Raw genomic sequence first — 25,175 nt, 5'->3', positions numbered from 1 at the left:
GGTCTATTTGTCAGTGGTCTGTCATTACAGTCACCTTGTGACTAGGGAAGGATTACACGCGAGAGCATGAGCCCTGGGCACCCGGGAAAGATCGGAGTTGGCCTCGCCATCCACTGCCTCAATGCTAAGCTGCCATCCTGTCTAGCCAACCTTGCTCCTACTTGTTCCCAGGTGCACAGCCCCCCAGTTCTGAGGGTCCAGCCTCTTCACAAACAAGCCCTCTGTGTTCACTCTCCCTCTGCATGGTTCCTGTGTTCCCCTTCAGCCCACCACCCCTCGGCCCCTGCAAAGAACAAACAGTCATCAGTCGTATGCAAGGCATGGTGGGAGAATCATAGGCCCTTCCCTGAAGAAGCTCACTCACAGTCTGTGCATCCCTCCAGGGGTGCCCTCTGCCTACCCACACCATACTCACCTGAGCTCCTCCTGAAAGCTTGCCATAGCCACCCCAGGCCGCCTGATTCCCCCTTCCTTTCTACTTTTTCACAATCCTGTGCTTCTGCACCGCACTGGGGTTCTCTTGGGTATGGATTCACATGTAAATATCATCTCCCCATCACAGTGTAAGCTAACAGAGCACAAGGGCAGCAGAGTGTGCTTTTGTTTCTCTGAGACCAGCACTGTCCGATAGAAATGTAAGCCACATACACAATTTTAAAATTTTCTAGGGGCACATACAAAGAGTTCAAAGAAACTGGTGAAATTAATTTTAATGTATTTTATATAACCAATATATCTAGAATATTATCATTCCAACGTGTAATCAATATAAAAATGATTTTATTCATACTAGGTCTTCAGTGTCCAGTGTGTATTTTGCATGGACAGAACATCTTAGTTTGGGCTAGCTACACTAGAGTACGTAGTTCATGCAGGGCACGTGGTGGTAGCTGCCTACTAAGTGACTGCATTGAGTTCTCCTTGTGAAGTGCTTCACACCTACTGTCCAACCCTCACAGCAACCATATGAAAGAGGAACTGTTATCCCATTTTCTAGATGAGAAAACTGAGATTTAAGAGGTTGCTTGTACCCAGCTGCTAAGTCACAAAGCTCAAATTTGAACCCAGGTCTCGGTCCAAATCCTGTCCTTAAAATAGAATATTTAAGCTGGAAGTTTCTTTAGAAAATGATCTAAATGTCAACGCCATAAATATCACGTGTGTTCTTAGCACCTAGCCCCAGTGTCAGGCTCATCCTAGGAGCTCAAAGACTTGAATGAGCGAATCTGGTCTCACTTTACAGATGTGGAAATTGAGAAATGCGGGGAGACTTGTCCAAATCAATCAAAATAGGGAAGTCAGGGGCTTCCCTGGTGGCGCAGTGGTTGAGAGTCCGCCTGCCGCTGCAGGGGACACGGGTTCGTGCCCCGGTCCGGGAAGATCTCACATGCCGCGGAGCAGCTGGGCCCGTGAGCCATGGCCGCTGAGCGTGCGCGTCTGGAGCCTGTGCTCCGCAACGGGAGAGGCCACAAGAGTGAGAGGCCCACGTACCGCAAAAAATAAATAAATAAATAAATAAAGAGAGAAGTCAGGAGCTAGAACCCACATTGCTGGTTCCCACTGCACTGCTTTTGTTCTGTGTCCTTCTGTCATGCAGATGATCAACGGCCAAAAAAGCATGGGAATTTGATATCTGAAGCTTTCTTTGTATTTGCAGGGACAGATTTTAGCAGGCATTTTCTTCCCCATCTCCACAGCCTCGGAACTCGTCATAAATCTTTCTTGCAATTCCCTTCTCTCCTCTTAACTCCACCTACCCAGCAGCCCAAAGGATGGGCAGAGCAGTTGAGCCTGCTCTGTGACCAGGACTCCAGGTCTCCAAGTGAAGCCGCATAAACCGGCAAAGCTCACTGCACGTGGGCGCCACCCCCAGCTTTCATCTCAGGTCACGCTCCATCGTGACAACTTGCGCTGTTTCCTTGGCTGGAGGGCAGCATGAATTTACAACAGGGTCACGCTAACTAGCCGCCAGCAGCTGCCTGCCGTGCCTGGATGCCTGCCCTGGAGCCTGGTTAGGGAGGCACCCTCAGGCTCACTTCAGGCCTAGCCAGTCAGCATCCTCCCAGGGAACTCCTAGCAGCCTCCTTCCTGATCAGGTCATAGTAAAGGTCACAAATTGTAGAAGCTTAGAACTGAAAGGGAATTTAAACATCATGCATCCTACTGCTCTTCAAACTGTAATGTCCTACAAGTGTCCCGGGAATCTTGTTAAGATGCAGATTTCTGATTCAGTAGGTCTGGAATGAGAATGAGAATCTGCATTTCTAACAGGCTCTCAGGGGATGTCAATGCTGCTACTGGTCTAGGGACTGCACTCAGAAAAGCTAGGATTTTGGTGAGAAAACTAAGGGGGGAGGGATTAATTAAACTCACAGTCAAGTCTCCTCTAAATTTTAACTATACTTACCAACTGTATTTGCTATCTGCAGAATTTGTTGGCACTTATCACAGACTACTTTGTATTAATATCCTTTTCTTCCAATTAGACTGTTAGAAGCAAGGATATATCTTATTCTTCTGTGTATCTCCCTTGAAGTCCCCTCTGAGAGGCCGCATGAGCTGTGAAAGCCCATGTACCTGGGCCTGTGCCTTGGAGGGTCTTGGTACCAGGTGTTCCTGGGATCAGAGGCACAGTGAGGTGGAGCTCAAGTTGGAACTAGAAAGACCTCAGCAGGTACCAGACCTGAAGGGCAAGGTGAGGATGGAAGTGGAAACTTGTAGTTTGGGAGTTAGCAGAGGTGCAGAGGCTTGGAGTCTTTCTGAACACAGTCCATGGATAGAGAGGGAAGGCTGCGGGCTCAGCTCATTATGTGGTGCCCAGGGCGTGGGGCAGAGGCAGTGTGACTGCTTTGGAAGCAAGGACCCAGGCCCAGCACCGAGTTTTTCCAGGGGCTCTAACGTTTGTTGAATAAATGCACAAATGAAGATCAAAAAAGATGCAGCAGCAATAGTTCAACATATTAAAAGACTCCACATGCTTAGTGATGATTTACACACTTCCTGGCACACTTCAAAAGTGGCAATGGCAGGTTTTTCTATTTGACTTAAAAATTAGTTTTTCTTTTGACCCCAGTGAATCGAGGTCTGTTCAGGGCACACACAGGACCAAGCATAAGCCCATAGACCTGGGGGGCCGAATGGAGTTGCCCAATAAATGCTGGATGTCAAAGATGGCCCCAGTCTCTCTGTCTATGTGCTGTGGTACTTATTTTCATAAAGGTAAAAAACAATATGTAATGAAAAGATAAGCCACAAACTTGGAGGAAACATTTGTAAAACACACATCTAATAAAGGACTTGTGTCCATATTATACAAAGAACTCTTTTTTTTTTGTAAGTAAGATCCTTTGTATCATTTGTTTTTAATCTTTATTGGAGTATAATTGCTTTACAATGGTGTGTTAGTTTCTGCTTTATAACAAAGTGAATCATTTATACATATACATATGTTCCCATATCTCTTCCCTCTTGCGTCTTCCCTCCCACCCTCCCTATCCCACCCCTCTAGGTGGTCACAAAGCACCGAGCTGATCTCCCTGTGCTATGCGGCTGCTTCCCACTAGCTATCTACCTTATGTTTGGTAGTGTATATATGTCCATGCCTCTCTGTCGCTTTGTCACAGCTTACCCTTCCCCCTCCCAGTATCCTCAAGTCCATTCTCTAGTAGGTCTGTGTCTTTATTCCTGTCTTACCCCTAGGTTCTTCATGACATTTTTTTTTCCTTAAATGCCATATATATGTGTTAGCGTACAGTATTTGTCTTTCTCTTTCTGACTTACTTCACTCTGTATGACAGACTCTAGGTCTATCTACCTCATTACAAATAGCTCAATTTCATTTCTTTTTATGGCTGAGTAATATTCCATTGTATATATGTGCCACATCTTCTTTATCCATTCATCCGATGATGGACACTTAGGTTGTTTCCATCTCCAGGCTGTTGTAAATAGAGCTGCAATGAACATTGTGGTACATGACTCTTTTTGAATTATGGTTTTCTCAGGGTATATACCCAGTAGCGAGATTGCTGGGTCGTATGGTAGTGCTATTTGTAGTTTTTAAGGAACCTCCATACTGTTCTCCATAGTGGCTGTACCAATTCACATTCCCACCAGCAGTGCAAGACTGTTCCCTTTTCTCCACACCCTCTCCAGCATTTATTGTTTCTAGATTTTTTGATGATGGCCATTCTGACTGGTGTGAGATGATATCTCATTGTAGTTTTGATTTGCATTTCTCTAATGATTAATGATGTTGAGCATCCTTTCATGTGTTTGTTGGCAGTCTGTATATCTTCTTTGGAGAAATGTCTATTTAGGTCTTCTGCCCATTTTTGGATTGGGTTGTTTGTTTTTTTGTTATTGAGCTGCATGAGCTGCTTATAAATTTTGGAGATTAACCCTTTGTCAGTTGCTTCATTTGCAAATATTTTCTCCCATTCTGAGGGCTGTCTTTTGGTCTTATTTATGGTTTCCTTTGCTGTGCAAAAGCTTTGCAGTTTCATTAGGTCCCATTTGTTTATTTTTGTCTTTATTTCCATTTCTCTAGGAGGTGGGTCAAAAAGGATCTTGCTGTGATTCATGTCATAGAGTGTTCTGCCTATGTTTTCCTCTAAGAGTTTGATAGTTTCTGGCCTTACATTTAGGTCTTTAATCCATTTTGAGCTTATTTTTGTGTATGGTGTTAGAGAGTGATCTAATCTCATACTTTTACATGTACCTGTCCAGTTTTCCCAGCACCACTTATTGAAGAGGCTGTCCTTTCTCCACTGTACATTCCTGCCTTCTTTATCAAAGATAAGGTGACCATATGTGTGTGGGTTTATCTCTGGGCTTTCTATCCTGTTCCATTGATCTTTCTGTTTTTGTGCCAGTACCATACTGTCTTGAATACTGTAGCTTTGTATTATAGTCTGAAGTCAGGGAGCCTGATTCCTCCAGCTCCATTTTTCGTTCTCAAGGTTGCTTTGGTTATTCGGGGTCTTTTGTGTTTCCATACAAATTGTGAAATTTTTTGTTCTAGTTCTGTGAAAAATGCCATTGGTAGTTTGATAGGGATTGCATTGAATCTGTAGATTGCTTTGGGTAGTAGAGTCATTTTCACAATGTTGATTCTTCCAATCCAAGAACATGGTATATCTCTCCATCTATTTGTATTATCTTTAATTTCTTTCATCAGTGTCTACAAAGAACTCTTTAAACCTAGTAATAAGAAAATAAACAACCCAGTTGAAAAGTGGACAAAATATCCCAACATCAGATACCTCACCAAAGCAGCTATGCTGATGTCAAATAAGGAGATGAAAAGTTGCTCCACATCATATGTCATGAAGGAATGGCAAATTAAAACGAGATACCACTACACACCTCTTAGAATGGTTAAAATCCCAAAACACTGACAACACCAAACACCGGTGAGGCTATAGAGCAACAAGAACTCTCATTCATTGCTGCAGGGAATGCAGCTTGGTGAAGCCACTTTGAAAGACAGTTTGGTAGTTTCTTACAAAAATAAACGTACTCTTAACCACATGATCTAGCAAGCACACTCCTAAGTATATGTACCCAAAGGAGTTGAAAACTGTGTTCACACAAAAACCTGCAAACGAATGTTTATGGCAATTTTATTCATTATTGCCAAAAATTGGAAGAAACTAAGATGTCCTTCGATAGGTGAATGGATAAACAAACTGAGGTGTACCCAGACAATGGAACTTAATCAGCAATAGAAACACATGAGCTATGAAGCCACAAAAAGACATGGAGGAAGCTTAAATGCATTTTACTAAGTGATATGGTTACACTGAAAAGGTTACATACTGTATGATTCCACCTATATGACTTTCTGGAAAAGGCAAAACTATAGACACAGTAAAAAGAGCAGTTGTTGTTGGATATTGGTGGGGGGGATTTTTCGGGCAGTGGATCTGTTCTGTATGGTACTGTCATGGTGGACACATGATATTTTGAATCTGTCCAAACCCAGAGAGTGTCCAACACAAAGACTGAACCCTAACAATAAAGTATCAATACTGGTTCATCAATTGCAACAGATATACCGTTGGAAGCTATGGGGTGGGGGTGGGGAGATGGTCACATGGGAATGCTCTGTACTTTCAATTTTTCTGTAAACTTTAAAACTGCTCTAAAAAATAAAGTCTATTAAATTTTTTAAAATGTGCTACTGAATTCCAAGGGAGATCAGTTGCTGGGTAATGGCTCATCCATGTTTCTCCTTAGGTGCAAAGATGATCTTGCACATTCACTGCTGACAGCCCCTCCAAAAGCTGCCTGCCTCAAAGCATTGACTTGGTTTGAGAATTGTCCTCGAGTTTTATGGGTTACTGAGGAATACTTTTTGAATGCAGAAAGCATACTCATGGGGGCCATCTAAGGGCCCTGAATTATTTTTCTGCCTTTAGAAAAGCTGCTGAACTAAATCTGGCACATAGAAATATGCCTGAGGGATTTATCTTTTATTTTTAAAGGTTTAATTTAATTTTTATTTTATATTGGGGTATAGATGATTTACAGTGTTGTTTTAGTTTCAGGTATACAGCAAAGTGATTCAGTTATACATATATCCATTCTTTTTCAGATTCTTTTCCCATATAGCTTATCACACAATACTGAGTAGAGTTCCTTGTGCTATACAGTAGGACCTTGTTATTTATCTATTTTATGTATGTTCGTGTGTATGTGTTAATCCCAACCTCCTAGTTTATCCTTGCCACCCTCTTTCCTCTTTGGTAACCTTAAGTTTGTTTTCAAAGTCTGTAAGTCTCTTTCTATTTTGTAAATAAGTTCATTTGTATCATCTTTTTAGATTCCACATATAAGTGACATCATATGATATTTGTCTTTGTCTGACTTATTTCACTTAGTATGATGATCTCCATCCATGTTACTACAAATGGCATGATGTCATTCTTTTCTGCGGCTGAGTAATATTCCATTGTATATATGTACCACATTTTCTTTATCCGTTCCTCTGTTGATGGACATTTAGGTTGCTTCCACGTCTTGACTATTGTTAATAGTGCTGCAATGAACATTGGGGTGCATGTATCTTTTCGGATTATGGTTTTCTCTGGATATATGCCCAGGAGTGGGATTGCTGGATCATATGGTAGTTCTATTTTTAGTTTTTTAAGGAACCTCCATACTGTTCTCCGTAGTGGTTGTATCAATTTACATTCCCACCAACAGTATAGGATGGTTCCCTTTTCTCCACATCCTCTTGGCATTTATTGTTTGTAGACTTCGATGATGGCCATTCTGACCAGTGTGAGGTGGTATCTCACTGTAGTTTTGATTTGCATTTCTCTAACAATTAGCAATGTTGAGCATCTTTTCAAGTGCTTTGAGATTTTTTTTTTAATTTGCTAATATGAACCCTGACCTTAGTGAGCTTGTAGTCTAGAGTAGATGGTACAGGAGCCTAAACCACTATAACACAAGATAGAAAAGTGATTCATGCACTGAGTGAGGTACCATTAAAGTGGTTGGGAGAGAGATGCCCTTCCCCCACACTGTCTTCAGGTGGAAGCAGTGACACTGGGTTATAGAAGATTGGATGGGAGAGCAGGTATTATGGTTGGGGCCTGTGGAATAGGGGAATCCATGTTCCATGCAGAGAGAATTCCATAAGCAGAGGCAGGGAGGTGGATAATGTGTGTGCATGTGTCCGTGTCCTGGGAAAAGTGGTGTCTGCACAAGGTGGCTGGACCATAGCACATGAAGAGGATGAAGAATGGCTTCAAAGGTTATGGCCAGTTGGTGGCAACCTCTGAGTCACAGGCCAAGGAATTGAGACCATGTTCAGTAAGCAGCGGGGACCAAGCAAACCCCAGCTGTGCTTCAGAAGAGTCATGTGGTAGCAGCATATAAGATGTGTCAGAGAAAAGAAGCCTGGAGGTAAGGATACTTGTCAGAAGACCACTTTGAGGAAGTATCAAGAACCCAGGAAGTTGGAAGCTGTCTCTTCAGCCTCTGAATTCCCATATCCCTTTACCTGTATCTCTTGTATACACTTATCAATTTTTACCTTATGTATCTTTTTTAGTTTAAAAGTAGATTTAGTTCATTATTAAGGAAAATTAGACAACATAGAAACATATAAAGTAAACAGTTCCCTGTAGTCCCACCACCCAGAGATAACTACTGTTAACATTATGGCTCTATCCTTTCAGATCACATTATATAAATCACACTATACTGGCTTTTTTTTTTTTTTACAAATATGAGCATAGTTTTAAAGCCTACTTTTTTTTTTTTAAGTTAGAAGTTATTTTTTATTTTATTTTATTTTTTTGCGGTACACAGGCCTCCCACTGCTGTAGCCTCTCCCGCTGCAGAGCACAGGCTCCGGATGCGCAGGCTCAGCGGCCGTGGCTCACGGGCCCAGCCGCTCTGCGGCACGTGGGATCCTCCCGGACCGGGGCACGAACCCGTGTCCCCTGCATCGGCAGGCGGACTCCCAACCACTGCGCCACCAGGGAACCCCTTAAAGCCTACTTTTTAAAATTACCTTACAGTGAACATCTTTCCTTGTCAATCAGTATTTCTAGATTTCTGTTGTTGTTTTGGTTGGTTTTCGGTTTTGCTTTCCCAGTTTTTAAAATTGTGGTAGAATACGCATAACATGAAATATACCATTATTGACAATACATTCACAGTGTTGTGCAACCATTACTGTTATTTAGTTCCAGAACATTTTCATAACCCCGAAAGGAAGCCCTGGATCCATTAAGCATTTATTCCCTATTCCTCTCTCCTCAGCCCCTGGCAACCACTTATCTGCTGTCTGTCTCCAGAGATTTATCTGTTCTGGAAATTTCATGTAAATGGACTCGTACAATATGTGGCCTTTTGTATCTGGCTTCTTTTACCTATCACAGTGTTTTCAAGGTTCATTATATCTAGATTATCTTTTTTTTTTTTTAAACAAAAGGCGCTCATGAACAAAAAGCACTGAGAAACAAGACCTCTCCTCAAGATTTCCACTTCCCTACCTCCCTACCTGTTAATAATTTTGGATACAGCATCTGGACCTTTTAGATGAACATATCAAGCGATACGTCCTTCCAACATATTCTGCTGTCTCTCTCTTCCCATCACCTGACATGAATGTGGGAAGATGCCTTAGCTTTTCTAGCCACTTTCAGGATTTAGGACAGGCTGATTTTCAGGTGTTAAACTATCCCATGTAAATCAAAACTTCCATCCAGTCCACACAGCCTGACCTGCGGATCAGCCCTTCTGCTCCTTCCCCACAATTCACTCAGCCTAATCCTGGGATGCTTTTGTAAGTTCCTTAGAAACCCACCTCCTGTGTTCTGCCCACTCTAACCCCTCTGGGGGCAGTAGGGGAGTTACATGCACTATTCCACTGGATACTTGCCTAACTTTGGAGGGCTACCTTCAGTTCCTGCTTTTGACACTGTCCCCCTGGAACCCCTCTGGCCTTCTTGGGTGGAGTCCTGTCAAGATGTCCCCTGGAATCTATAACTGTAGAGGGCACTTGCCATATTTGTGATCATCTTGCATCCTTTTAGTGGCCTTTCTAGATCTGGGGAAATTCCCATGTTGAGTCTACCCCCCATGCAAGGTGGTAGCCTCCCTTGCAGCCAGGATACAGCTGTGTGTTCTGTCTCTGCCAATCAGATGGAGCTGGGACCTAGGATTTGGAAGCTGAGAAGGAGAGGATGTTGGTGTGGTGCAGTGGCATCAGCGATGCTTTTGCTGGAGCAGCGCCAGGGTCCAGTCACTGTTCCTGACCATAGAGTTTTGATGCCTGGCTCTCTGACCCACCTGGCATTCAGCATCCTTTAAAAATGCATACTCTGCTTAAACTATTGAGTTTAATTTTTACTAAGATCCTTGACTGATGCCACATCCTTGCTTAGCCTGGTGGTTAAGGGCAGGTTGCTCCCACCAATGCTCTCTGTCCCCACCTGGCCACCTCCCATGCCCCAGCCAGCCTGGGAGTCTGGCATATGTTTCTCTTGCCTTCTCTCCTGCAGGCTGTCAGGAGTAGTAGTTACTGGACCAGCTTCACCATCTGTTAGTATGTTCCAAATATATAGTCTGACATCTCTCTTTAGAAAATGTGAGTACTTACCATTTTGTCCTCAACTTTTGGGCATCTGCAAAACTCTGAGACAACAGGAAAAGTCCTATTGCACACCCTGTCACACACATATTTTCTCTCTATATTATGTAAGTGGGATCATCATCTACTTGTCATTTTGTAACCTTTTTACTTAATGTTATATTGCAGACAACTTTCCATGTTAATGAGAATAGTACACCTTCATCCATGTTTTAAAAAAATATCAGCCACATTGGTGAAAGAATGATTTATAAACAATAAAAAGCACCCATTTTAAATGCACACTTGGAACCATCACCACAATAAAGATTTAGAATATTGCCTTTATTCCCAAAAGTTCCCTCATGTCCCTTTGCAGTCAGTACTTCCCAACCTTCAGCTCTAGGCAACCATTCAACTTCATCCTTTTCAATAGCTGTATGACAATCCCATAATATAGAAGTTCCTTAGTGTATTTAACCAGTCTCCTATTGATAGACATTTACATTGCTTTCAATTTATTGTTTCATTGATTCCTTATCAACACATATTTGTGGAGCACCTACTATGTGCTAGGCATGGTGCTATTATAACAATTCAACGAACTTCTATATGTGTATATGTGTGTATGCATTTATTATTTCCCTAAAGTGTATCCCCTAACAGTTGAGTGACTGGGCCAAAAAGTGTGCACGTTAAGATAATTTTGATAAATATTGTTAAATTACCCATCGGCAAATTTGCAACAATTTACACTTCTATCAACAATGTGCATGAATGGCCATTTTCTCACACCATCCTCAGTACTAGGGATTATAAATCTTTCCCAGTCCATTAGAGATAAAAAATGGTTTGAATTTATGTGTCTTTGCTTACTGATGAGGTGGGCCAACTTAGCGTCTGTGAATTTTATTCTGGGAATCACGGCCCCAGAAGCCAGACTCCCTTGACCTCACCCCTCAGAGTCAGGCTGTGGCCGGGCTCTCTCCACTGAACTGGAAGGACATCCTGTCCTGTTGGAAGTGGGACAAAGGTCACCCTTTGGTTCCTGACAGCTCCCTACCTCCCACCCCCCTTTTCTTTAAATTAATTAATTAATTTTTGGCTGCATTGGGTCTTCATTGTTGAGTCTTCGTTGCTGCGCATGGGCTTTCTCTAGTTGCAGCGAGCGGGGGCTACTCTTCGTTGCGGCGTGTGGGCTTCTCATTGTGATGTCTTCTCTTGTTGCAGAGCTCGGGCTCTAGGCACGTGGGCTTCAGTAGTTGCGGCACGCGGGCTCAGTAGTTGTGGCTCGCGGGCTCTAGAGCACAGCCTCAATAGTTGTGGCGTACGGGCTTAGTTGCTCTGCGGCATGTGGGATCTTCTCAGACCAGGGCTTGAACCCATGTCCCCTGCATTGTAAAGCGGATTCTTTACCACTGGACCACCCTGGAAGTCCCCCTACCTCCCCTTGAACAGCCACGTTGGAGAAAGCCCCTCAAGGATGGGGTTGGTCCTAGTCTCTCCCGTGATTGGACCTGCCCCTGCAGGTACACCTGAGGAGGTCCATGTCATTTAGACTTCTAAGCTGGCAGAGAGTGTGGGTGGAAATATAGCAGGCTTAAATTAGATATAGTTCCTGACCAACTAGATAAAAATCATTATCAAAGGAGAATTTTAGCAAGAGTCACTCTCTTTTTAACAAGTAAGTATATCAATATATAGGTTAGTGCCCCAAATATTACTGGAAACTGTTAGAAAGTGGCACCAGAATTTCCTGTAGTCGCCCCCTCCACTGTGGTGCTCTCCTGTCCTCATTCCCAGGAAAGTCAGATCTGCTTCCATAGAGCACAGCTTGTAACTCCTGGGGGTGGGCAGGAGATGGGCACGGGTGGGAACCCAGGACCTGGTTATGTGGTTGGTTTAGCTGGGAGAGGTTAGGGTTTATGGCACAAGGAAGGAAACAGGATCCTCGGGCCTTGACTGTTGCTGAAACAGCTCAGAAATACTGTGACAGGGTAGTTCCTAAGTCAACTATGTCTTTTCTTGTGGTGTAAGGATATCTATTGCTATTTTTGGTTTCATCCTGTCCTCCATTTTCACGCCAGTGCCCATGGAGAAGAGGGTATAATTAAACAAGTATTTGGACTTATTTGATCCACAGCCACCCTCAACAGCTTGCAAATGATTAAGACGCTCCCTCAAAAGGGAACATTCATACTTTGCTGTGGAGTGTGAATTGCTATAGCCCTTTGCAAAGCAGTCTTGTTTTAACTATTAAAATTTAAGATACATACTCTTTGGCCCAGTAGTCTCACTCCTGGGAATCTATCCCATACAAATAAAAATACCAGTACATAATGAAATGTATACAAGGATATTTATTGTAGCATTTTTTACAGTGGCCAAAAAAAAAAAAACCATCTAAAACTGCCTATCAACAGGAACATCGTTAACTAAATTATGGAGCATTCATACCATGGAATATTACGTAGCATAAAAGAAAGAATGAGTTCGAGTTTTACTGCCTGACTTGGGAGAGGGGGATTTCTATAGTTTCCACTGTTGAGTGTGAAAAACAAAGAGCAGTTAAGTTTGAATAATGTATTTTTTTAATAAAACAAACAATGAGATGTTTATTTGTGTATAATTGTACAAGCACAAAGAAAAGTAAGGAAAAATATACACAAGCTTAACACTGGTGTGTGTTTGTGAATATGTATATTAAGGGAGGGGGAAGCAGGCAAAAAAGAAAACATAGGTGCCACTAAAGACATGAATTTTATGATAAGCACATTATATAAAATTATATATTGTACCTGTGTATATATATGAATTAAGAAGTTAGAAAAAATGTAAATCTTTACCTATTGATCAGAAAGGATGTCCATTATATATTGCTAAGTGATAAAAGCAAATTGCAAAGTTGGTTTTGTTTTGTTAAACACAAACCCACAAAAATTAGCCTATATATGTGAGTACATGCTTGCATAATTCTGAGCAAGGGTTTCCACACCTGGGTATTAACATAAGACCTCAAGGGAGAAGTGGAGGGTTAAAATGGAGGCTGGAGAGAGGTTTATCTTTTTTAAAATGTACATCTTTGTATTATTTTACGTGTTGCAGTGGACATTTATCTATAATGTGTCAGTGATCTATTGCCACAATAATACCACATAACAAACCACCCCCAAAACTTGGTGGGCTTAAAGAAACAAACCTTTCCTAACAGATGGCTGAAGGAAGAGGAGGATTGTTCCTGCCAGTGTGAGCAGTCATTAGCTACCTAATATTTATAAGGAAGTTTAGAGCTTTCAAAACACTCCTTTGTAATGCTTCATTCTTCTCACCTCTTTGAATTTTAATTTCTATCTATGCGTCTGTCTTTATCACTAGCCCACTAGTTTCTTGAGTTCATCTCTTTTATCTTGATAACTCCAATGTTTGGTATACTTCCTAGAACACAACAGGTGCTAATAAATGACTAAAGAATGATTTTTTTTAAAAAACCAAAGTTTTATTCACCTCCTGGGTCTGTGAGCCTGCGAGTTAGGCTGGGCACAGCTGTGTGACTCTTCTGGTCTTGATCCAACTCACATGCCTGGGGTTGGGGGGGAGGGGAGGTGGGCAGCTGGCTGTTGGCTGTCCTTGGCTGGGGTGACCAGGCATGCAGGCTGTCATGGAAATGTGTACGTGAGAGGGCAGTCCCAATCACATGAATGCTTTTCATGTTTGCTGATACGGTTGTCAGGGTTCTACAGAGAAACAGAAGCAATAGGATAGATATATATGTGTATTGTCTGTGTGTGTGTGTGTGTGTGTGTGTGTGTGTGTGTGTGTGTGTGTGTGTGAATAAAGAGATTTATTATAAGGAACTGGCTCACAGGATTATGGAAGCTGAGAAGTCCAGACCCAGTAAAGCCCATAGTGTAACTTCGAGCCTGAGTCTGAAAACAAGAGGCTGGTGCCCCAGCTCAAAGTCAGTGAGGCAGAGAGAGAATTCTTTCTCACTCAGCCTTTTGTTCTCTGTAGGCCATTGACAGATTGGATGAGGCCCACCCATACTGGGGAGGGCAACCAACTTTACTCAGTCTACCAATTCAAATTTTAATCTCATCCAAAACACCCTTGCAGACACACCCAGAAATACTATCTAACCAAACATCCCTTTATGCGTGTCAAGTTTCCAACCTATGTGGACAAAGCAAGTCATATGGCCAAGCCCAGTGACAGGTGAAGGGGCAGTGGAAAGTTATGTGACTTGTCTCCGTCCATTTGGGCTGCTGTAACAGAATACCTTAGGCTGGGGGGCTTCAACAACACACATTTATTTCTCAGAATTCTGGAGGCTGGGAAGTCCAAGGTCAAGGTGCTGGCAGATCTGGTGTCTAGTGAGGACTCTTCTGGTTTGCAGTCAGTGGTATTCTGGTTGTATTCTCACATGGCTAAGAAGTCATCTCTCTTGTGTTTCTTATAAGGTACTAATCCCATTTGTGAGGGCTCGTTCCCCATGAGCTAATTACCTTCCAAAGGCCTTACCTCCTAATATCATCACGTTGGGGCTTAGGATTTCAACATATGAGTTTTGAGGGACACGTTCAGTCTGTAACAATGACAAATACAGGAAGGGTGAGAATGGGGTCATTTTTGCATCATACCACATGTAGTCCAAAAAGTGTTGAAGAAAGAGGACTTCGTCCCTCCATTTACCAAAGAAGAGTCACTTGCCTGGTGCCATGTAGAATTCAATTGCCAAGTTAATTATGTCTGGGTTCTTAACATGTTTAGTCAACATCACGTACAGGTGAAGATTGCTTCAGAGATTTGCAAAGTGCGGCGTTTACGCTTAAGATCTTAAATCTTACGCTTAAGATTTGCTTGACTGGGACGGAAAAGGCGAAACGTAGGGGTAACAGGGCAGCCACTTGCAGCCCTAGCTCATTGTTGGTGCTTCCCCATATCATAGCTATTTGAGTTCCCCAGGAGCTCTGCAGAATTCTGGAGGGAAAATGACATCAGGCTGGGGTTGAGGAATGCCTGCTGCGGGGGGCATCCTTTTCTGCCCAGGCCAGCCAGGGGTGAGGAGCCAGTAGGTCCTTTGTCCCAGCAGGGACAACTTAGGGGAGTGTTTGTTAGGAAAAAGAATATCGAGAGGAAGGGAAGGATTAGAATAACGGTCCTCTTTGTTTTCTTCTCGGAATACCTGAGTAATTTCAGATCTAGTTTTGTGTGATCTCGTTTTGTGTTTCCCTGCTTTATGAGACTGGTAATAGTTGAGAGGCTGTGTAAGTGAAGAGGCGCAAACAATAGAAAGTAAGAGGGGTCCACGGGAGACTGTGCTGCATCTAGAAAAGAGAGCCACTGTGCGCTCCCTGCCCACTTGCTTAGCCACTAAGGATTGTGCAGTGGACTGGAGATCAGAGTGGGAGAATGCTCAGAGACATGATTGATTTTCTTCATTTTCACTTCTTGTTAACGGAGCAAGGTGTGAATGGGTCAGGGTAGCAACAAGGATGACTTCATGTTGTTATACACCAACCTTTCTCTTCTAGCATAAGAATCACCCTTCTCCGCCTGAGGGTGTGGAACATCATGTCTGTGAAAGGTGCCTGAGTGGCTTCTCCCTAGGAGCAGATTCTACAGCGAGCTTTAGGATGTCAAAACTGAACCCCACACACATGCAATGCTCTCTAACTAAAAGAGCCCCAAGGTTTGGTAAGAACACATCTTTCACATCTCCTGCCGACCAGTTACCAACACTTGGCCAGTCTTGTTTGGAGACCCAGGAAACTTATTCAGTGGAGTGTCCAAACCTGGTCTGGCAGACAATTGGTTATACACACAATAGCTCCTTCCTGTCCTTGCTTGTTAAGAGAACTGAGATTTGTTTATGGAAACAATATGCACAGCTCCAAAGGATGAATCATGATTGGTCTAGGCTCTCATATCACTCCTTACTCCCTTGGCCAGCTGTGCGTTGTCCTCGGTTCCTTTGCAGCCGTGTGACCCCACTCTGCGCAAGAGACATCAGATGTTGACTAGAGGACTTGGAGAGATAATGCTGACTGAATAAAAGATCAAAGCTTCGTGAGGAGAAAGCCTTTGATTCTTTTTTTTTTTTTTACATCTTAATTGGAGTAAACCTCTGATTCTTTTCTTGTTTGGGAGCTAGTGTGAGGATGTGCAAGCTGGAGCTGCAGCAACCATTCTGCAACCACAAGGCAACAAGTGTGAATAATGCATCACACAGGGGATGGGGGAATGGAAAGATGCAAAGAGCTTGGGTCCTTGGTGTTACCTTTGAGCCACTGCCTCCAGGCCTCTTGCTATGTAAGATAATTAAAAGTCTTCACTGCCTAAGTCACTGTTAGCCAGATATTCTGTTACTGGCAAATAAAAAGTATTCCTAACTGATATATCTGGTCATCTTCAGCCTGGCCAGGGTAGGTTTTGCTGACAATTCCACCACACTAGCTTTGTAACCAGTTAACTTCATCTGCAAAATATGTTGGGAAAAAAATACCTTCTTTATTACTTCAAGCAAACTTTCTGAATCACAAGATCAGAGCGTGGTCTGTGGATCAGCAAATCATTATCCCCTGGGGTTTCTTCAAAACGTAGACTCTCAAGCTTCCACCCCAGACACACTAAATTAGAAATTTCTTGGGTAGGGCTATCAATCTGTGTCTTCATAAACCTTCCAGGTGATTCAGTTGCAATGGAAAGTGTAAGACCACTGATACTGAGGGTCAACTGGAGTGGTTGCATGTCAGAAACACCAGGGGAACTTTAAAAAGATTCTCAAACTCCACCTGCAGAGTTCTGATTCAGCATTTCTGTAGTGTAACCTCTGAATTTATATTTCCCGGAAGGCCAGGTTGAAAGGCCAGGTGAAACCAGGTTTGGTAACCAATGGAATGCATATGAAAGCAGGTCACCTATGCCAAGGGGCTGTCACTCTAGTAAGAGATGAGGAATAGACCTGGTCACCCCGGGGACAGGTGAGCTGAATTATGGATTTTCTCACCTGGTAGGTAAGGGAACTGACTGCTTGATCTTAGACGTCTTTTTCAGCTCTAAGGTTCCTAGGATGTGCCCACTTGAACTTTGCAGATCTGGCTGGAACAAGCAAAGATGGTCTTGGCAAATTACGTAGACAGACTCATGAGCAACAAGTGGAAAGGACTGGAATTTTCCTAAAGTTTAAACAGCAGCCTTGCTCCCCACCACTGCCAGACCCAGTAAATCCAAAACAGGTTTTCTCTTCTGCTTTTACCGGGTTTATGAGACACAGCAGGTTTGCACTTCAGATGTTCATTTATAGAGTGCTAGACTACACCTGCTTCACGCTAGGCTTGTGCTCTGGGCGTTCTTTCCTTCGGAAAATATTATTTTTAAAGAACATCATCTTAAGGCATCTTGCCTTCTAAAGTGTGCGGCTTGTTAAGGATCAAAACTTCCGAAGCAGCCTACTTACTGTCCATCCAAATATGATTTTAACCCTCTCTCCTGCCTCATCTCTGCCTTGTACAGGAGATGCCAATCATTTCTTCCCCACTCCCACATCTCCTTGCAGGAAACTGCAGTCCCTGTTTCCAGCGAGCCTGTTCCCCCGCTCAACCCCTGCTGAGTGAGTGTTTAAATCCGTGACACTGTGGAAAGTAAACGACACCTCATCGATTGACTTTGGAAGATTATTTTGAAAACCAATAAATAAAGGGGGAAAAGTTAAGCATTTATCCTTCCTTTTCTATATGAACTGTACCTTAGGCTAACCAAATAGTTGATGAGGGGGAGTTTTTCTTCATAGAAGCTGATAAATGAAGAAGGAAAGGTGAAATCGTAGCATGATCCTTTTGCAAGGCCTAATGAATTAATGGATCTAGGAGGCAACCCTCAATGGCTGTTATGTCACAAAAAGAGAAAAAAGAAGACATTCTGTGTCTCTGAATGGAAGTCATGACACTGCCTATAGTCTTGCAAAAAAAAAGTTCCACCTGAATCTGATTAAAGTCTATAGACTAAAATTTACAGGAAATATAGAGGACAGAGGAACATGTTAAATGAAAACGAAGGGATACAATCACCATACTCCAGACTGTGGGAAACTTTCTAAGACAAATGATCTAGTTTTTCCAACAAATTGCACAGAAAACATAAGACACAGGGGGAAACCTACAGATTAAATGAGACTGAAGAGTCATATTAACCAATCATAATGTGTGGACCTCGTTTGGCTCCTGATTCAACAAACCTTTAAAAATTACAGGAAAAACAAGGAAATGTGAACAATTCCTGGATATTTGATAATATTAAGAAAATATTGTTGATTTAGTAGTGATGACAGTTTTGTGGTTACATCTTTTAAAAGGAATCCTTATCCTTATTCTTAGAGCTACGTATTGAAACATTTACAGATGAATGAAATGACGTTGGAGATTTCTTTCAAAATAATCATGAGAGGTGGGGAAAGGGCAGGATACAGAGAAGCCTGTCCCTGAGCTGTTAACTGTTGAAGTGGGTGATGACTAACTAGAATTTCACTGTACAGTTCCCTACAACTCTCTATATTTGAAATTTTCCTTCCTAAAAAGTCAAATTAAAATTAAATCACTTTCATTTCTATTTTTTATATATATTTTATATTAGCCATAATATATTAGTATAGGAGTTGATGTTTATTTTTTTATAAATATAGATTTATCAAGTTTTACTTGTTCTTCACTGCTAAGGGTACCCAAAAATTTTGGAGTTTTTTATTTTTCACACTTGCCTGCCCAGCTGGACTGGAAGGTCCATGGAAGCAGAGACCTTCCTCGTATATTCTCCACAGAGCTAATACCTTGTGGAGCTTGTAAAGTGCCCACCCTGGGAATACAGCTCATTAAAACACCTTCCAGAAGGGAGTATTGCTCACCTGGTCTCCTATTTGTGGACACCTCCATCCCGACTTCATTGTTAGTGGAGGATGGACAGTCCACACAACCATTCCTACCACTGGGAGGAGTTGGTTAGCTTGAGGCTTTGTAGAGAGAACAGAAATGATTGAAACTGACTAAATCTGTGTTATGGAATGGAGAACGTTGTAAATTTACTAGGCAGTTAATACTACAAATAGTACAGGAGAGTTCTGGCTTTTACATGTAGACACTCTTTATGAAAGTATAAGGTAAAGTGAAACCACTGCCAAGGTGTGGCTACAAAATGTCTGTCCAAATTCTCTTTGCTGTTGTCCCTGCCTCTTGGTTCCATGTTGTTGTTGTTATTGTTTTTGCCCCAGAAACATCTGGTGTGAAAACGGTGGTCCCCTGTATTAAAGCCCTTATGATTTTAGAAAGCTCTCCATCTCTCTTATTTCCGGTTGCTCGAAGTTCAGACTTTCCCAGGATTTCCTCAGTTTCCTTTAACTTGAGCTCTCACTTTTCTTTTTCTTTTTAAATAAATTTATTTATTTATTTATATTTTTGGCTGCTTTGGGTCTTCATTGCTGCACGCGGGCTTTCTCTAGTTGTGGCGAGCAGGGGCTACTCTTCGTTGCGGTGCGCAGGCTTCTCACTGCGGTGGCTTCTCTTGTTGCAGAGCACGGGTTCTAGAGCACAGGCTCAGCAGTTGTGGCACACAGGCTTAGTTGCTGCACGGCATGTGGGATCTTCCAGGACCAGGGCTCAAACCCGTGTCCCCTGCATTGGCAGGCGGATTCTTAACCACTGCGCCACCAGGGAAGCCTCTCACTTTTCTTAATTACACAGAAGTTAGAGACACTTCTCCACTTTGTAAATTTACCATCACTGCTTACTCCAGGAGCACCTTTTACTTCTGCGTGATGTAACAATTCTATCCCTTTTTCTCTCCTGAGCTTCAGGATTGGGAGAGGGTATTCATCCTGGGTTGATGTCTTGTAGGAAAAGCAGTTTGCAATTAGAATATAACTTACAAAAGGACCGCCCCTTGGAGTAACCTCCCTTGTAACTTGTTCAAAATCACCCAGAACATGGGTCTGTCTCCTTGTATTTGTACATTCTGCCTGATTGTTACTGTCTCCCAGAAGACTTCTAGGTGGTACCACAGCATCCACTTATAGAAAAGTATACTCTATTTACCTAGTCTGGATTTTAAGAGGAAATCTTACACTCGGCCATCCAAATGCTTTCAACAGACGGTGCAATTTAAATTTATAAAACAGTAACTATGTCGATAAAAGCCAACACTACATGCCAGGCACTATTCTAGGTGTTCTAGACGCATTAACTCATTTAGTTAGTTCTATTATTATTCCCATTTTATAGGTGGACAAACTGAGGACAGAGGGCTAGTGAGTGGGAGCCAGCCTCTGACTATTTTTGGGACAGCAGTCTTGAAGCAGATCTTATTTCCCTTCCCAGGGATTGAACCTAGCGGCTAGTCCACGAGGGGCTAGAGGCTAGAAGCAAAGTTCCCTGGTTCTTACCTCCTTTGAAAGCAAAAATGTTTCAAGGAGGCAAAAACTGCAAAACAGATACAAAGTTTATTATAAGAGGCACAGCACAACGGTATGGGAGAGCACAGAGAGAAACAGTTTATTTATTTTTTTGTTTTGTTTTGTTTTGCGGTACGCGGGCCTCTCACTGTTGTGGCCTCTCCCGTTGCGGAGCACAGGCTCTGGACGCGCAGGCTCAGCGGCCATGGCTCACGGGCCCAGCCGGTCCGCGGCATGTGGGATCCTCCCGGACCGGGGCACGAACCCATGTCCCCTGCATCGGCAGGCGGACTCTCAACCACTGCGCCTCCAGGGAAGCCCAGAAACAGTTTATTTATCGAAGTCAGAAGCAAGGCAGAAATACACACCCAGAGAGGAGTGCAGGCGTCCTGAATGAGGAGGCAGTAAAGAAGGGATTGAAATCACTTATATAGGGCAGTCCTTCTGGTCTTTGTTTACATTTGGCCAAGCATCTTGTTTCTTTTCTCACACCTGACTGGCCCTGGGACCCTCCCCAACTTTTTGCACAACTTTTTGCTAGGATGGATCCCACCGCAGAGGCCTGTGGGGGTATGTCCACACTTATTATGGGGTGGGCCCCCTCCCTTTTTGACCCCCAAGGAGCCTTTCTGCACATGTGCAGACAGGGACGTTTTCCTTGACCTCCGGAGCGGTCATCTTATCTCTTTACTTCAGCACAGCTCAGCTTCTGCCACTAGCTTTGTCCTTGGAGCGTCTGGGTGAGAACAAAGCTTCCATTTTACTCCACTTGACAGACACCAGCTGTCCAGCCCAGGGGCCCATCTATCTCCTCACTCATGACCACGGGCAGGCTGGCTCTAGGGTGTGCTGCCTGTCTCCTGGAGAGACCCAATTGGGAAGAAGAGAGGAACGCCTGGAAGAGTGGAGAGACAGAACTACCAGAGGAGAGGGAAATCTCGGGAGAAAGAAATTTCTGGGAAAATGAGATATTTTAAAAAAATTAATTTATTTATTTTTATTTATTTATTATTTTTGGCTGTGTTGGGTCTTCATAGCTGCGCGCAGCTTTCTCTAGTTGCCGCGAGCGGGGGCTACTCTTCATTGCAGTACGTGGGCTTCTCATTGCGGTGGCTTCTCTCGTTGCGGAGCACGGGCTCTACAGCACGCGGGCCTCGGTAGATGCAGCACGTGGGCTCAGTAGTTGTGGCTCGTGGGCTCTAGAGCGCAGGCTCAGTAGTTGTGGCTCATGGGTTTCGTTGCTCCGTGGCATGTGGGATCTTCCCGGACCAGGACTCGAACCCGTGTCCCCTGCATTGGCAGGTGGATTCTTAACCACTGCGCCACCAGGGAAGCCTGGAAACGAGATTTTTGAGACAAACCTGATTTTTGAGATTCCTAAAGCTGAAATATAAAGTTACCCTGGTTTTTCCTTGTCTATTTAGTAGAAAGAGCTGTGGTCCAACCTGGCTCTCTGCCATCTCTGTGTGACACAGGAAAGTCACTTTATCACTCTGAGCCTGTTTCTTCATCTCTAAAAAAGAGTGAAATTATGCCTATTGCTATCCGCCATAGGTAATGGTAGGAATCTGTTCACTATTACTTTGAAGGAAAGTCTATATGGAAGAATGTTCTAAGGGCTTCCATTTTTAGATGAGCTTAGGAGGACTTTGGTTTTGACATCTGAGTGTAATCAATTCCTACTATTCAATTATTTGTTTTCAGGGCACCACATTTGTATGCCTTATAGAACCCACGCTTGGACATGCTGACATCAGGCTTCAAGACAGCTGAGCCCCACTAGACACCCAAAAAACCCATGGCTCTGGTTGCATCTTTCAACATGACCAGTCCGCAGTAAGTAGCATTGGGATCGGCCCTCTGTGGATACTGAGTTGGCACATCAGGATTGGGGGTACAGCCAATGGCTCCTTCCCCAGCCCTGTAGAGATGGAGGGGCTCCAGGTGGTTTTGTCCTTGAGCCTGACATTAAAATAATGTGTTAACATCTACTTTTTCTCAGAGTTACCTTATTCATGTCATCTCATTTTTTAGTTCAAATAGGCAGAGGAATTCTGCAATCCAAAACTGGGATTGTAATCCCATTGCTAATCCAGTGGGATTGCTAATATCAGATTGGCCGAAACAAGTCTCATGACTGAACACAGCATCAAGGGTGGGGAAATATACTCTTCCCTTTGATGGGAAGCTCCAAAGTCACGTGGCAAAGTGAGGGGTGCAGAGCAGAGCCACTGATACGTGTTGTCCACCATACTGTTCTTCATATTCAAGACCAGGGAATAGTCCCAGTACTCAGGCTGTAACTGTGAGACTTTCACTCCCCCTAAAGGAGGCCTTGTCTCCTCCCGCTGAGATGATCCATGGCCAGAGATGGTGCTGGGCCACCATGACCATTGGCAAGAGGGGAACAGAGGGCAGGAAGGCAGGAGTAGCTTATTCCATGCTTCTCAGAGCCACATCCTGTTAGTTTCAGAAACTCACCCCAGCCCTCCATGAATATCTCATTGATCAGAAAGCTCTACGTGTTCAGTTTGGCAGTCCACAGTTTCCAAAAGAACAAATTTGACCCAGCATCTACTTTTTGGGAAACATCTGGAAGAGCCAGGATTCCCCCCATGAACACCCACACTTTTATTTCAATTGTTGAGAAACACAGAAGCTTCACATCCTGTGACTGTTCTGTCTGAAGATCTTGAGTCATTTTGTAAATGCCACACCATGATGAGTACTATTATCTGTGCTTGACAGGTAGCAAAGAGCTAAGGTTTAAATAAAGCCTACAAAAGAGAAGTGGGGCATTGGAAATTACTTGGTGAATTCAGGTAGTTTAGGCAGCCAATCTGTGGTGTTCAAGGAAAAATCCCACTTTTTTCTCAATTATCTGGGATGATTCAAGCAAAAGAGAAGTAGGCAGATTCAGTTCCAAACTTTCTGGATAACTGCCACTGTGTATTATTGGTTAGCTTTCAATGGTGGTTGGAAAAATTTACAATGTAGTACTGTCCAGCCAAGTGTAGGAACTTATCACTCCAGAGCCCCTCCCACCTGCTCCATATTTCTCACATCCATGTCAGATCACAGAGAAAGAATAGAGCCTCTATTCCACCTCCTCATGCTTCAGCTGGAGAAACTGAGGCCCCAGAGGAGGTCCGCAGAAGTCAGCATTGGAATCGGCACCAGAGCCCCTGAACAGTTTATCGCAGACTGGGCTGCATTACAACTGGCCTCTCAGTGTTCCCTCAAATGTTTAATTTTTACTCCTCTCCACTGTTTGGCCAGAGACACAAGACCCAGCCCCTCAGATTCTACAGATGAAATAGGGTCAAGGATGTGTTGGGGGAACCAAAGATGGAAGCCCAGGAAGTTAAAGGAAAATGATCCAGCCCACCATCTCCTCACAGTGTAGCTGTTGGTGTTTGGAAAGAAGAGTTCTTAGTTACTGAACACACTGCAGGATGTGTAATGTCCCCTTTCTTAGTTATGTCATTAGTGACCTCCTTTGGTAATGTGACAGCCACAAATGCCTCCACCAATTGTCAAATACCCCTGGTGGGCTGGGAGGTAGTCCTGCCTCTGGTTGAGATGCCCTGTAATGCCAGTGGAGTTGTGGGTTACTTGCAGTGCCCTAGGTGAGCCTGATGGTAACCTAGTAGGAGACCCAAAACCCCTCAGACATTTGTTCAAGTGAACCCCATTTCCTACTGTCAACCTTATAAAGGGAGCTGTAGTAGGACCAGTTTAAGTAGGAAGGGAGTGGCACCCAGAACAGCTGGCCCCTCCTGTCCTCACCGTCCCAAGGCTCACTTGGTCCCTACAGTCCTCCAGGTCAGCTCCCCAAGCACCAGCAGTACATCCAGTTGTGAACAAACACCTCTCTTCTCTATTGTGGTACAGATGGTAGAAACATTCCCAAGGACCTTTACAAAGAAACACGGAAGACAATTTAAAAGAATGTATTACTCCAACGTAAAGTCTAGTTATCGAGAAGACTAAAAGTCTAAGTCCTGGCTTTGCTGGTTGGCAGAGTTTCCATCTGGGTCTTTACCTCCCTTTGATGAAGGACTCTTCCCCCCAAACCTCATATTTTAAGATCTGAGCATGCTTCCACTTTTCCCCAGCTCGTGAGGGAGATGCGGCCGGTAGGGCCTCAGTCCAGTCCCTGGGTTGGCCAGCGGGGAAGAATGGTGACCTCACACTTCCCCTGCCCTCCTCCAGCACAGATTCTGGTGCATTCTCCCTCTTTTCCTTGGGGAATGGAAAAATCGTTTTGTTCTTGAGGGATGACTCTGCCCTGTTGCCATCCCCAACTCAGGCCTGCCACAGAAGGAGGAACTTCCGAAGTTGAGATCATCTCCCAACAAGTAGACGAAGAAACCAAGAGCATTGCTCCCGTGCAGCTGGTGAACTTTGCCTATCGGGACTTGCCCCTGGCTGCGGTTGACCTCTCCACGGTGGGCTCGCAGCTCCTGTCAAATCTGGATGAAGATTACCAAAGAGAAGGGTAGGTGTTGGTACCGTTGAGTAGCTAAGATGTCTCTTGCATAACTCCCTGGGTTTCCATGGGTACCTACAGCGAGGCAGCCCAGAGGTGAGAGGTGCTGAATAGTAAGAGACCAGAAGTTCACATCAGGCCACTCCGGCTCTTCT

At 43.7% G+C, this 25,175-nt stretch overlaps 1 protein-coding gene across 1 annotated transcript in view; it reads left to right on the top strand.

The window, feature by feature from the left end:
* Positions 1–25,175, top strand: part of TMEM266 (transmembrane protein 266) — a 144,412-nt gene that overhangs the window by 33,567 nt on the left and 85,670 nt on the right. Inside the window, exons 2-3 of the mRNA XM_082647313.1 lie at positions 22,233–22,364; positions 24,841–25,029. Coding sequence (XP_082503439.1) covers positions 22,327–22,364; positions 24,841–25,029 — 227 coding nt within the window. The 5' untranslated portion in view covers positions 22,233–22,326. The remainder of the gene's footprint in view (positions 1–22,232; positions 22,365–24,840; positions 25,030–25,175) is intronic.

The sequence above is a fragment of the Grampus griseus genome, assembly GCF_964374135.1.
Source record: "Grampus griseus genome assembly, chromosome: 2".
NCBI classification, from domain to species: domain Eukaryota; kingdom Metazoa; phylum Chordata; class Mammalia; order Artiodactyla; family Delphinidae; genus Grampus; species Grampus griseus.
The sequence above is the reverse complement of the archived record's forward strand: the minus strand, read 5'-3'. Positions and strand labels throughout refer to the sequence as shown.